This window comes from Leopardus geoffroyi, chromosome D3 (assembly GCF_018350155.1).
Source record: "Leopardus geoffroyi isolate Oge1 chromosome D3, O.geoffroyi_Oge1_pat1.0, whole genome shotgun sequence".
NCBI lineage: Eukaryota > Metazoa > Chordata > Mammalia > Carnivora > Felidae > Leopardus > Leopardus geoffroyi.
This window is the reverse complement of record NC_059339.1, coordinates 67,677,931-67,691,109: the sequence shown is the minus strand read 5'-3', so window position 1 is coordinate 67,691,109 and position 13,179 is coordinate 67,677,931. Positions and strand designations below refer to the sequence as shown.

General features: G+C 41.7%; 1 protein-coding gene across 6 annotated transcripts in view; it reads left to right on the top strand.

Moving 5' to 3' along the window:
* SMAD2 (SMAD family member 2) overlaps positions 1 to 13,179 on the top strand; it is a 77,730-nt gene that overhangs the window by 13,506 nt on the left and 51,045 nt on the right. For all 6 annotated transcript variants that reach the window (XM_045459069.1, XM_045459071.1, XM_045459065.1 and 3 more), the window contains one exon: positions 10,200 to 10,488. In XM_045459069.1, coding sequence (XP_045315025.1) covers positions 10,253 to 10,488 — 236 coding nt within the window. In that variant the 5' untranslated portion in view covers positions 10,200 to 10,252. The remainder of the gene's footprint in view (positions 1 to 10,199; positions 10,489 to 13,179) is intronic.

The following is a 13,179-nucleotide window of genomic DNA, read 5'->3' as shown; positions in this document are numbered from 1 at the left end:
AACTGTAAAATACCTAGGAAAAAATAAAGCCAAAATGTGTGGGACCTTAATGGAGAAAATTTTAAGGCTCATATAATTATAGGGAGATGTATATACTTGTGTTTATGAATGGAAGACACTATTATATATGTCAGTTTTCTTTCTCGTATATTTGGTGTCATTCCAATTAAAATCCCAGGAGGTGAAAGAAGTCACTTTCTCCAGTATCAAGAAATATACTTTCACTTTAGTAGTTAAGACATGATGGTATTTGCCTTAAATATAGATTAATGGGGAAAAAAAGAAAAGGATCCAGAAACACAAGTAGCATTGTAACTGCTAAGGAAGATTCAATATATAGTACTCGTATACTTGGTTATCTTTGTTGGGGAGGGAAAGATCCCTACCTCACAACATACACCAAAATACACAAAGCAAAACTTGAGACTTTATGACTTTTAAAAGATGACAACATATGGAGGGATTTTTAAGAAGATACCCACGTAGGGGCACCTGTGTGGCTCAGTTTGTTGAGCATCCGACTTCAGCTCAGGTCATGATCTCGTGTTCCATGATTTCAAGTCCCACGTTGAGCTCTGCTCACAGACAGCTCAGAGCCTGGAGCCTGCTTCGGATTCTGTGTTTCCCTTTCTCTCTGTCCCTCCGCTGCTCGCTCGCTTTCGTGCTCTCTCTCTCTCTTTCTCTCTCTCAAACGTTAAAAAAAAAAAAAAACAAAAACCACTTCATTAAAAAAAAAGATACCCATTTATACGTAATATTTAAAAGATTGATTAAATTTGAGCACATTAAAGTGAAATCTTAGTGTAAAAAGCTACCAAAAGTCACTTGCTGGGTGAAGAGATGTGGCAAGTGTAATTAACTAAAGGTTATTATCCAGAATCTATAAATCAATCCCGTGATTTAAGAAAAAGGTGGTGAGTATGAACAAATGATTCAAAGGAATTGAATCCTGAAAAGTCAATAAACATGAAAATATCCTGAGACGACTTAGTAGTCAGGGAAGTGCAAAACATCAGCAACCCTCCGTGTCACACCCATCCTTTTGGCAAAAGTTCCAAGGGACTAAATAATGTCAAATGTTGGTGACGTGGGGCTAAAGAGGAACTCCTACTTCCCTGGTGGGAGTGACAGTTGCTAGAACCATGTTGACAGTATTCGTAGAGTCTGTGTGCATGGCCTACTCTGCAGCCTTTCTGCTCCTCGGCATATGTCCCAAGGCAGTGGCTTTCGTATGTTTTTTACAGACCCTCTTGGAAAATGTATCTTACGTGTGATAAAAACAATTAAAATTTTAAAATAATTAAGTGTACTGTTTTCTATTTTATTGTCTCTTTTTATACTTAATTTTTGTCTATTTTTTCTTTTGCTTTTTAAAAGGAATTTTTCAGAACCAACCAAATTGATTTCACGTTCACCAGTGGTTCACGACACTCAATTTAGAGAAATAGCAGAGGGTGACATACAGTAAAATGTCTGTTTTAATTGAGAGAGACTGATGTATTTCTCACTGCAGGTCTGCTCTTTTGATCAAGAAGTTTGAAAGTTTCTGCCTCTGAACAGCTCTCACATACGTGTAAGAAGGTATACAGACTACTCCTGGCAGCTTGTAAGAGTGGAGAATTGGAAACGATCTAAATAGGAATCAAAAGGAGAATGGACAGTGAGCTGTAATAGTGACACAGTGGCATGCTCTATGACAGCTGAAATGAATGAGCTAGAGTTCAGGATTATATATGTATCAATGTGGCTAGTAATAGTGCAAAAAGCAAAGTGACATGAGCGGTATTAATGTGTCATAGAAATTTATAAAATGTGCAAGAATTTAGGGGTACAGTATGTACCCAAACCATTTAAGTGACAACAGGGGAAAATCAGGATGACGATGATCTCTGAGAAGCAAGGAGGAGGGGAATGGAAGTGGAAAGGGGTAGCTAGGGGGATTTGAGCTCTATCCATCTATCATGTCTTATTTCTTCTATCTGGTCAGAATACCCCAGAATGCTAAGAGTTGACAGAGCTGGGTGGGAGGCCCAAGGGTGTTTCCCTATTTTTTTTTGGTATGACTGAAATATTTAATTTTTTAGATAAGACACCCATTCACAATGAAACCCAAGATACTTGGAAGAATAAACAAATTAAACAAGATGTGTGAGACCTTTCCGGAGAAAATTCTGCAACTTACTGATGGATCATAAGTTCAAAATAAATAGAAATATCTCATTTGCATAAATAGGGATACTCAATATTATAAACATGTTGGTTCTCCACAAAGTGATGTAATCACAATCCTGTGGGACTTTAAAGATAACTAACATACATTTGAAAAACGAGGAGAGAGGGACTCACCCTGCAGATGATCAGCTTCCTAGAGAGCGGTAGGAAGTAAAACATTGGGATTCTGGTGTAGGTGTGAACAAGTACAATAAATAGAACACAAAGCCTGCAGTCAGACGTTGGTTTCTAGGGATTTGCTTAGTGACAAGAGCCACATGGATTATTAAAGGAAAGATAAACTAACGGCCCTGATAAAGTAGGCTGTCCTACAGGAGATGTTTGGTCATTATCTCACGCCTTAACCAAAAGCAAATTCTTGGTATGTTGGAAACTTAAATGTGAAAAGCGGTACTAAAACATCCACAAGAATATCTAGGGAGGGATATCGTTACATCAGGGGCCTTCACACCTCAGATTCCTCATTCGTGAGTAATGGTAGGATGCTTAGAATTGAGTTAATGCTTAATTACCTGATTCTGAGACTAACCTGTTGTGTCATAAAGTAAGCACTAGGTGCTTGGGGGCAGGAAGGAATTTCTTTAGAAAGAAGCAAAGTGAGTCCTAAAAGAGTCTAAAGTAAAAATTTGTGTATTCTAGAAGACAGTATAGGAAAATGAGAAAACATTCTCAGGATTTGGAGGTTTTTTAAAATCTATATTAAGTGATCAGGTTTATATCGGAATAAAAACAATAAGCAAAGAGCAGCGTTGAAGGCTCAAAGAAATGAACTGTAGTTTAATAAAATACGTAGAGAGTCCTATTTGTAAAACTATGTTATACAGTGATTAATAACTTGAAGGCTTTATTTTTGAGTTCAGGATAATCAGACCTTTTACTTAACTGAAACTTTCCAGTGAGTAATCTTTGAATCCTAGTTTTACTGATCTATCACTTGATAAGGTTTCTTATTGAGCTGTACAGATAAAGCCTTCCTGTTGTAATGAATCCTGCTTTGTAAGTCTCACTTATTGCTGGAATTAGGAACAGAATTAGTATCTGAACTTGTTTTTCACTTCTTGCAGATGTTGAAAAAAAAATCTAATTTCAGTACAGAGCTTGCTGCCACACTATGGAAGGAAATCTGTATATTCCGTAAATGACTCATTTTTCAATAACTTGATCATAAATCTAGTTTTCTTATTCCATTTTGTCTTCAACTTGGAGCATATTGACATGGATACCTTGTAAAAATCTAAATTCAGTCTATTAACATTTCATTTCAAGACTGTTGGCTAAATATATCTTAGCTATTTAAGACGTGCAACCGGTTGAAATGTATTATCAGCATTCCTGAAAAATATTTTACCGAATACTTTAAAAATTCTCTGGAGATAATTAGCCAGGTGTCAGCCAGCCCTGGTTACAAAGACATGACGACTGAAGGCTGTTAACGTTCAGTGGTTACATTGTTCCAAAGTGCTCATAACTGTTTTTCTTTTTTTTTTTTTTTAATTTTTTTAAACGTTTATTTATTTTATTTATTTTTATTTTTTTTTTCAACGTTTATTTATTTTTGGGACAGAGAGAGACAGAGCATGAACGGGGGAGGGGCAGAGAGAGAGGGAGACACAGAATCGGAAACAGGCTCCAGGCTCTGAGCCATCAGCCCAGAGCCTGACGCGGGGCTCGAACTCACGGACTGCGAGATCGTGACCTGGCTGAAGTCGGACGCTTAACCGACTGCGCCACCCAGGCACCCCAAACGTTTATTTATTTTTGAGACAGAGAGAGACAGAGCATGAACGGGGGAGGGTCAGAGAGAGGGAGACACAGAATCGGAAACAGGCTTCAGGCTCTGAGCTGTCAGCACAGAGCCCGACACGGGGCTGGAACTCATGGACCGCGAGATCGTGACCTGAGCCGAAGTCGGCCGCTCAACCGACTGAGCCACCCAGGCGCCCCTCATGACTGTTTTTCTAAGACATGGGATGCTGAGATTGTGTGGTTCTACTAGGCCATGAGGTCTCACAGATGACCCAGAATAGGCTTAAACTTTTCGGGTATTTATTCCCATGAAGAAATAAAATTAGAAAGGTTTCACAGAAAACTTTTAGATTCCCAAGAATACATCTGACCTCAGAAACATTTCTCCCAGAAGAAGTGTTTCTGTTACTACCTGTTACTACCACTGAGAATCCCTTTCAGTTTTGCTGATGATACAGTTTAATTTTTATTCATTTTCTTAGGCTGAATTCTCATAAGTGGATTAACCAAGTTCAAGTGGATTAACCTTGAACCAAAGGTATAGATCCTTTCAGACAAATTCTTGTTATATTTTGTTTGTTCTATCAGTTTTTCACAAGGAACAGGGACCCCCTCGTGGAACTCAGAGTTTTGTTCTAAGGGTAAAATGGGTGTGGGGCTGGGACGGACCCGGAGAGTCTTCAGAAACCGAGCCTCGAGACTGGCTGCATCTGCTTTTTTCAGCAGGGACGGTTGTCTGCCTTGCTTGGGCACACTCTTGTCTGTGTGCCGACTACCCTCTCCTGAGCCTCTGCGGTCTTTGGTGCTGCCTTCTGGTCACGTGGGGGGCACGGTGACTTACACTAAGGCCTGTGTAGTAGTGACCCCGTAAGCCGTAGCCTTCAGACTTGCTTCTCTTTCTGGGTTCCAGACAGCAACTCGTGTGCCACTACACGCTCTTCAGTTTGGTTGGTTAGTGGCAGTTGTCTGAGTCCTCCTTTTCCGGGGAATGTCCTCATCGGGGTGGTGAATTGTCTTGGGAATAATTGAAGGAGACTCTCTTTGGCTCTGTGCTCTGGGCTGGCCTTCCCCTCCCCTGCGGCGTGCCTACCACATTGTTTCTTTCTACCCCATATTGTAGCGATACCTGCGGATTTTGTAACTCCTGGAAACTCTTTGGAAACATGCTGAACTTTCTGCCTGATGTTGTCTCTCTCCTCTTAGGCTTCTGCTCTGGTGTCCCTTTTGTGATCCCTCTCCCTTCTGAAGGTTGAATTAATCAGCATGTTCTCTGTGCTCCAAAAAGACTATGTCACGTGGTCCTGAGGTTTACACAGCTGGCTCCCCTTTAGCATGCTTTGTGGCAGAGGAGGAATTCAGCAGAAGCCACAGATAGGCAGGTATACCTTTGGCTGCCCGGTAATCCCAAACATCTGCTTCGGTGGATTATTACATGTGTTTGTTGGAATTTTGTGTGTTTGCTTTATTTTTCAAGTTGTAGTTTTGTGTGCTGGCTTGCTTATTTATGGGTAGTACATAGAGTCAACCACTGTAGACAGCTTAACCGTGCTACTCAAGTTCTCGCTGTTCTTTACTTACCTTGCAAATCCCTAGCTCTGGGCAAACCTCACCTTCTCGCCATGTCTGCTGTATTGCTACAGAAAGTCACAGAATCCTGCTTATTGGCTCCCTTCACATTTTTAGTGTCTAAACCACAGCTGGACTTTCTTTTTTTTTTTAATTTTTTTTTTTTCAACGTTTATTTATTTTTGGGACAGAGAGAGACAGAGCATGAGTGGGGGAGGGGCAGAGAGAGAGGGAGACACAGAATCGGAAACAGGCTCCAGGCTCTGAGCCATCAGCCCAGAGCCCGACACGGGGCTCGAACTCACGGACCGCGAGATCGTGACCTGGCTGAAGTCGGACGCTTAACCGACTGCGCCACCCAGGCGCCCCACACAGCTGGACTTTCAAGAGTGCCAGGGCAGCATTGTTACATGGTTCCAGGAGATGCCCCTAAAGCAATGTACCCATTGGCCGGATAAATTTATGAAATTTGGCATATGGTATTGGCTCTTCTGGGAGACCCTTGGGACAGTGTCCTGAATTGGGGCTGGGGACCTTAACCTCATTAATTGTTCTTCCCCTTTGAGGGAATGAGTAGGATTATTTATTAGGTTGTGACCGTTATTTTCTAGCAAACTGTCCCAAGGCCCAAGGTCTTCAGTTGGAAGACCATTTTGAGAATGGTCTTTTGAGAATCCAAAGTCCTTTTTTGAGAATTATATTTCTTTTTTTAGCAAATGTATACCTTTATCACAGCAACCTTACCACCATGCAGATTCCATGCAGTTTTCCATGGAGACAGTCATATCACCAGAGAATATGCTTCTTTCTTTCCAGTCTTTTATTTTATTTTATTTTATTTTATTTTATTTTATTTTATTTTTGTCTCTTGCCTTACTGGCAAGAGAACATCCAGGGCTTTATTAAATAGAAGTGGCAACAGTGGACGTCCTTGTCTTATTTCCAGTCATAAGGAAAAGGGATTTAATGTTTCATCATTACATATGTTGCTAACTCTAGGTTTTTCATGGATGTCCTTTTTCAGAATAAAGAACTTCTTCCTCTTTTCTATTTCCAGTTTGCTGAAACTTTTTAATTGCGGATGGATATTAAATTAACATACCAAATGCTTTCTTTTTTTCTGCATCAGTTAAGAGAATCGTAAAGTTTTTCTTTTTTATTACGATAAATGAGGTGCTTTATTTATTTGTTTATTATTTTACCGTTGAGCCAGTTTTGCTCCGTGCGGTAAACCCTGCATTGTAATGATGTGTTACCTTTTCTGTATGTATAACTGAATGTGACTTGCTGATATTTGTTACAGATTTCCCCATCTAGGAACAGCAGACCTTTGCTTTGTGTTAGTTCAGGATCTTGAGTCCCAGGCCAGTTTCTTGCTCCTGTGCCAGTGTCCGATAGCTTTTTCTTCTCCTTATTTCTCAGCATCGGTGTATCCTTGTCTGGGACTGGTGGTGACAGTGTTGCCTGCCTTCTTGTAGCACTGGACTGTGGTTATCGTTACAGGGGGAAAGGCTGGTGTGTGTGTAGCAGGTGGGCAAGTAGGTTCTGCCCCATCCCCCAATAGTACCGTGGCTTTTGCTCTGCTCTTCCCCTTGAGGCATGCTCTTTCCCTGGGCCCTAGGTGTGGGAGGTTTTCCTGATTCTCTCCTCCTAGTTGAAGGCTTTTGTTTCATTTGAGATGCTGCCAAGGCGGAAGAGCTCTCTCCCATCTTTCGCCCCATGCGAGTCTTTTTCAAGAGATCTCAGTTGAAGCCCTTGGAGAAGAGCTTATGAATGAGTGCAGGTTCCCCTTCTGTCTGGATCTTCAGTGAAGTTTTAGCTGTCATCCTAGCTGACACTCAGCCTTTATCTTTACTCCTGTCTTTAACATTCAGCCCATTGACTGTGACTGTTTCCTTTGCACTTGTGGGTTGATATCTGCCATCATTTCCAATAAGTTCTTGACCATTATCTCTTCATGTATTTTTTTCTGTCCCATTTTCTCTTTCATCTCCTTCTGGGACTCCAGTTAAACTCCAGTTAATAGATATTTGGTCTCAGATATTCAGGGTTTTGCTTTTTTTTTTTTTATTTATTTTATTCCCTCTTTGATTTTCAATTTGGGTACTGTTTGGCCTGTTTTCAAGTTCACTGTTCATTACTGTCTTTTATTAAATTCATTTAAAGGAATCTTTAATTTCTGTTACTGTAGTTTTCATTTCTAACATTTCCCTGTGATTGTTTCTTTTCTAGCTTTAGTTCTGTAATGAAGTTCCCTGTTTCTTTAGTGTTTTTGTCATAGCCATTTTAGTCTGTTTGATAATTCTAACATCTGGGCCCTGTCTAATCTGATTATATTAATAAATTCATCTTTTGCCTGTGGTTTGCTATTCCCTGGATCTTCTAATTTTTTTTTTTTTTAAAGTTTATTTTTGAGAGAGAGAGAGAGCTAGTGTGTGGGAGCAGGGGAGGGGCAGAGGGAGAGGGGGAGAGAGAATCCCAAGCAGACTCTGCACTGTCAGCGTGGAGCCTGATGTGGGGCTCCCTACCACAGCTGCAAGATCATGACCTGAGCTGAAGTCAAGAGCCGGACACTTAGCCACCGAGGCTAAGAGCCGACTGGGCCACCCAGGCACCCCTGTATCTTGTAATTTTTTACCGAAAGCTGAATATTTATGCAAAAACAGTACGGATTGAAGTAAATACTCTTTACTTCCAGAAAACTGCCTATTATTTCTCATGTTAGTTTAATAGACAGTGAGGTTAAATCCATAAGCTGTGTTGTCGGGCTAGTTCAGGGTTTTTTGCAACTTTGGTTTGTTAGTTCCAGTGTTTTGAGAGCAGGATTGAGACTTGACCTTCTGCAAGATTTGTTGTCTGAGTGTGATTTCAGTTATCTCTTTGTGCTTTATATATGAGCCTTCAGCTTTCTTGAACCTTGGGTGATTTCTCTGCTTTACAGCCCAATTGTCTGCCCCTTAGTCATTCTGCAGTTCTTTTTGCTCTCGTCCTGCCCCAGGCTTTTGTGCGTGGCGAGGTATCTCCGTGCTAGTAACACCATTTCTTTTAGCAGTCCTTCCCTTGGTAGTTCAGTGTCCTCTGGGTGGAAGTTTTGGTCTCTCCTGTCTCACCTCGGCCCTTGGCAGCTGAACGTCTGAAATCTCTGGAGTTGATTTCTCTCCTTTCTGTCCATTCTTTCCCCCTCCTTGTCAGAGGACAGATTACTTGCATTTGAGGGTATCTCTCAGCTTTCCAGGCCCGTCTCCCAGCCTTCAGCATAATTTGGCAAGCCTGCAGTGGGGCCCAGTGGGAGTGAGTGGCTGGGTGGTACAGGTTTGCTCTGTGAAATCCTTGGAATTTTTGTAGATCTTGTCAGCACACATGTTGCTGTTAAAATTTATGAAAGGGTAAGTTGGTTTCTCCTTACCCTCCTCTGTGGTGGGATGATTCCTCCTTAGCCACTCCACCAGGAAGGAAACCATTGGGGGGGGGGGGGGAGGGCTCTCTTTCACGGCTCAACACTTTCTGGAATTTAGTTCCACTTAGGTGGAACTTTTTTTTTTTTTTTTTTTTTTTTTTTTTTTGCATCCTGAGCTTTGACAGGTTCAGAAAAACCATGATTTTGTAGCTTTTATCTGGCTTGTTTTGCTTGTTAAGGTGAAAATGATCGTCTGTTGTCATTTCTTCATCCTGATTAGAAGTGGGGCTCCTCCGAAGGAATACTTTTTACTGTGTAGCCTGGCAAATACCTGATCAAGTGTGCCGCCATCATTCTAGCTGGTTTTCTGTAGATGTTTCTTAGAGCTACGTTTCTAAATCTTCATTCTTCTCAAGTCCCAAGTCTCCAGTTCTGTCCTCAAGTGGTAAATGATCGTGTCTCTTATTTTGAGATTAAAGTCATCCGCATTAAAATTTAATTATGGGGCTTATGAGGAGTGTGGGGAGAATTTATGGTAGGTGCAGAGAAAAACTAAGCACATGACAAACTGAGATAAGAAAGAGTTGTACAAAAAGGGAAACATGATTATATAGTAGTTTACTACCGGTCTCATCAGGTGCTAAACTCCTTTGGGAGATGATTATTAAGGCTGGAGGAAAGTGAGTGGTTGTGGTGTAAATCCTCACGTTCCGTAATCGGTAGATAATACTACCCTGGATGTTTCAGGGGATACCATCATGAGCCTATTACTTGAGATATAAATAGCAAGAATAAAGGGTAAAGATTTGAGGAATTGTACCTCAGTGTGAGAAGAGGAAATGTATTTGACTTTAGTCACGACGCATATTGTTACTTAGACAAAAATGAAAAAATATTTTTACAAAGAGGCCTAATTGAAAGTCTTCTTAAGGGATGGTAAAAGTGAACCAGACCTTGTCTTCACAGACTCTGTTTACCTTTATTTTCTAATTCTTGTTGGTTTACTTCACACTTGATGCCTTTTCCCTTCTTACAACTTTAGGTTTTACTTTATGATACTATGACGTTTTGTTTTTTAAGTTTGTTTCTACCGTTCATTTAAAGTAGTAAAGACCGTTTCGTAGGAGAAAAAGATCACTTCCGAAAGTCCCTGATCTGATTTTCTGCCTCCTTTTCACGTTCGCTTTAGATACAACATTGAAATTATTACTGGAGTTTGAAGTTAGCCTCTAAACCATCCTTTCCGTGTCTCTTCTAGGTTAGATAGAGAAGCGTCTTTTCTCAGTGTGGGTTGCGGCCTTTGGTAAGAGCATGTCGTCCATCTTGCCCTTCACTCCGCCAGTCGTGAAGAGACTGCTGGGATGGAAGAAATCAGCCGGTGGCTCTGGAGGAGCAGGTGGAGGAGAGCAGAACGGACAAGAAGAAAAGTGGTGTGAGAAAGCGGTTAAAAGTTTGGTGAAGAAGCTAAAGAAAACAGGACGATTAGATGAGCTTGAGAAAGCCATCACCACTCAAAATTGTAATACTAAATGTGTTACCATACCAAGGTAAGTGTCGTTAGAGCAGAAGTTCGATGGTCACACTGTTAAATTGCTTAGAGGAATCCGAAGGAACGTCACTGAAATTTTGTTACCTTCAAGTCCCCTGTAAATCGTGATTTTATTAAAAGATGACAGCTATCTTTAACCTGTCGTTTCAGTTTTGTGTGACTAGTTAAGACTGGTTTATTTTACAGATCCTTTTCTTGAACAATGAGGTTTGACCAAGCAAAATAAAATACTTAGTTGTAGTGTTTCAGTCTTCACTGCGTTCATTGCCTAAATGCTTCACTGTAGCTTATCCTTGTGTCTGATTGAATGACATTTGAATAAAGAGTCAGAAAGCTTTTCCTCTCACTAGCGCAGCAGTGACTGACCGTTTTCTCTCCCCTTGGTCAAAAATTTGGTCAGGAAAGAGTTAACGGAAGCTGCTAACACAGTGATGAATTTTACTTCCGTAATCTTTGCTTGAGTTGCAGCATGGCTTCTTAGAACAGTCTAGGAGGCAGCTTCTTAGATGTCTAGGGAGTCCGAACCTCACTCAGAGACCTACCTGCCTCTCGTACTGGAAGGGCCTGTTACTTAAGAGGGTGAAGTTTTATTAGCGTAAATCTAATTACTCGATAAGTACCACTGTCAGAAATACTGTTTCTTTAACAGAGAGGGTGTTTTTTAAGTGTTTCACTACACTCGTATGCCTTGCAGGGTTTGGGGAGTGGCAGCATACAGCATTTCCTAAAATGACTTGTGGCGGTGTCCTACGTGTAGGCTAGCATAAATAACGTGACCTCATTCTACTTCACAGGTTTCCCATGAGCTCTGTGTGGCAAATGCAGTCAAATGCTTGTTGATAATAGATCCCAGTAACACCAGCCTCTCTTCTTGCAGATACTAACAGTAGGATGTTTCCTGCCTTATTTAGTCGATTAATTAATTACCCGTTTCTTTTACTTTACCTGTTTCATGTATATCTTCCAAAGAGTCACTCTTCTGGTTTATGCGTCTGAGTGCCTGCTGAGTGCAGGGCACTGTTTCTAGACCCATGGGGATACGATACAGTATGACCAAAACAAAGTTCCTGCTCTTCTGAGGGATAGGTCCACGCAGAAAGCAAGTGGACAAATTGTAGAACTTGAGACGGTAACGAATGCAAAGAAGACAATGACTGAGGGATAAAAAAGCTGCTTTTGATTGGCTTGTGAGCCTCAAACCGGGCTTTGAGAAGTAGCATCTAGCTGGAGGAAGAGTCTTCTGGGAGAGGAAGGAGCCAGTGTAAAGACACCCAGCTGAGAAATAGCTGATTGTATTGGAGGATTTAAAAGGAGCCCCGTGGAAATGGAGGAATACAGAATGAGTACAAGACGTAGAAGGGGTCAGATTATAATAGGGCATTGTAAGGCACTGTGGAAGTGTGGAGTTTAGTCTAAATACAACAGAAAGCAAATGAGGACTTTGAAGCCTGGTTTTTAATTTAAAGTGTGTGTGTGTGTGTGTGTGTGTGTGTGTGTGTGTGTGTGAGTGAGTGATTGGACAGTGGGTCTGGAAGGAAGGAGATCAAGAGGCTAGTAAAGTGGTCTAAATTCGAGATGCTGGCGGCTGGACTGGCATGGTGGCTGTGCCAACACGTGAAGTGGACGGATTTGGATGGAGTAGACCTGAAGGGACTTGGTAATGAATTGGCTGAGGGTAATTAGCCAGTTAGGACAAGTCAAGCTACATTTGTTAATTTTTCATTGTATGGTGTCTGGTATTTCAGTTCAGTAAACATTTATTAAACAACCCACTACGTGTGTGATAGACTCTTCCTCACCGGAGTAAAAATTCAGTCTTTGCTTTTGAGTTGTTTCTAGAAAGGGGGATAAACTTGACAAAATAAAGAAGATAATCTCATGAGGTGTCATAGGTGTTAAGAAAGATGTTTGCTCAGGGAGTTATGTCCAGAGGGGAGGAATTTTGCCTACTCTGCAGCTTGTGGAAGTTTCCTTCTGGACTAGAATTGGTGCCAGAGTTGAATCTTGATGGGTGTAAGGGAGGGATTTAGTCAAGAGAGGCCCGGTTTGTCCAGAGTGGCGCTGTGGTCTTGAGAGGGACGGTAAGGGGGCTCTAGTTGAAGGATTTTGCGCCAGCTAGTACTGAGTGTCCTGGGAGGCTCTAGATCAGGGGTGGGATGTGGTTGGGCTGAGGCTGTGTGAGGAATAAGGAACCACAACGTGAACCTGAACCTGAACCTGAACCTGAGTGGGTGAGGGTGGAGTCGCTGAAGAGTCTTAGCACAGCATCGGGCTGCGGTGAGGAGAATGCTCGTGACACCGGCAGGAGTGGAGGCAGGGAGGCTGTTGAGTAGGTTCTCTTCCTCCTCCAAGGGAGCGTGTGTGCGGGAAGACCTGGCGCCATGGTTTTGTGTGCCATCACTGGAGGCTGAAGTGGCCCGTGCGGGGCAGTCTTGACAGGGCCAAGCCTGAGTAGAACTCGCGCAGTCCCTTCCTTTCAGGAGATACGGTGGGTGGTGAGCTGGTGATTGAAATGTGTGGAGGTCACCTTGGAATTCTTTTCCTATTTCCCATTCTTCTTTTGATAGCCTCTTTGAAAGATCCTTCTAGGGTTCTTCTAGGGTTTATCATCATTAAAAAAAACATTTATTTTACTCTTTTACCTGAATAGGGAAAGTGGAGTGGTGGTGGTTCATTGTCCTGTCTCTTT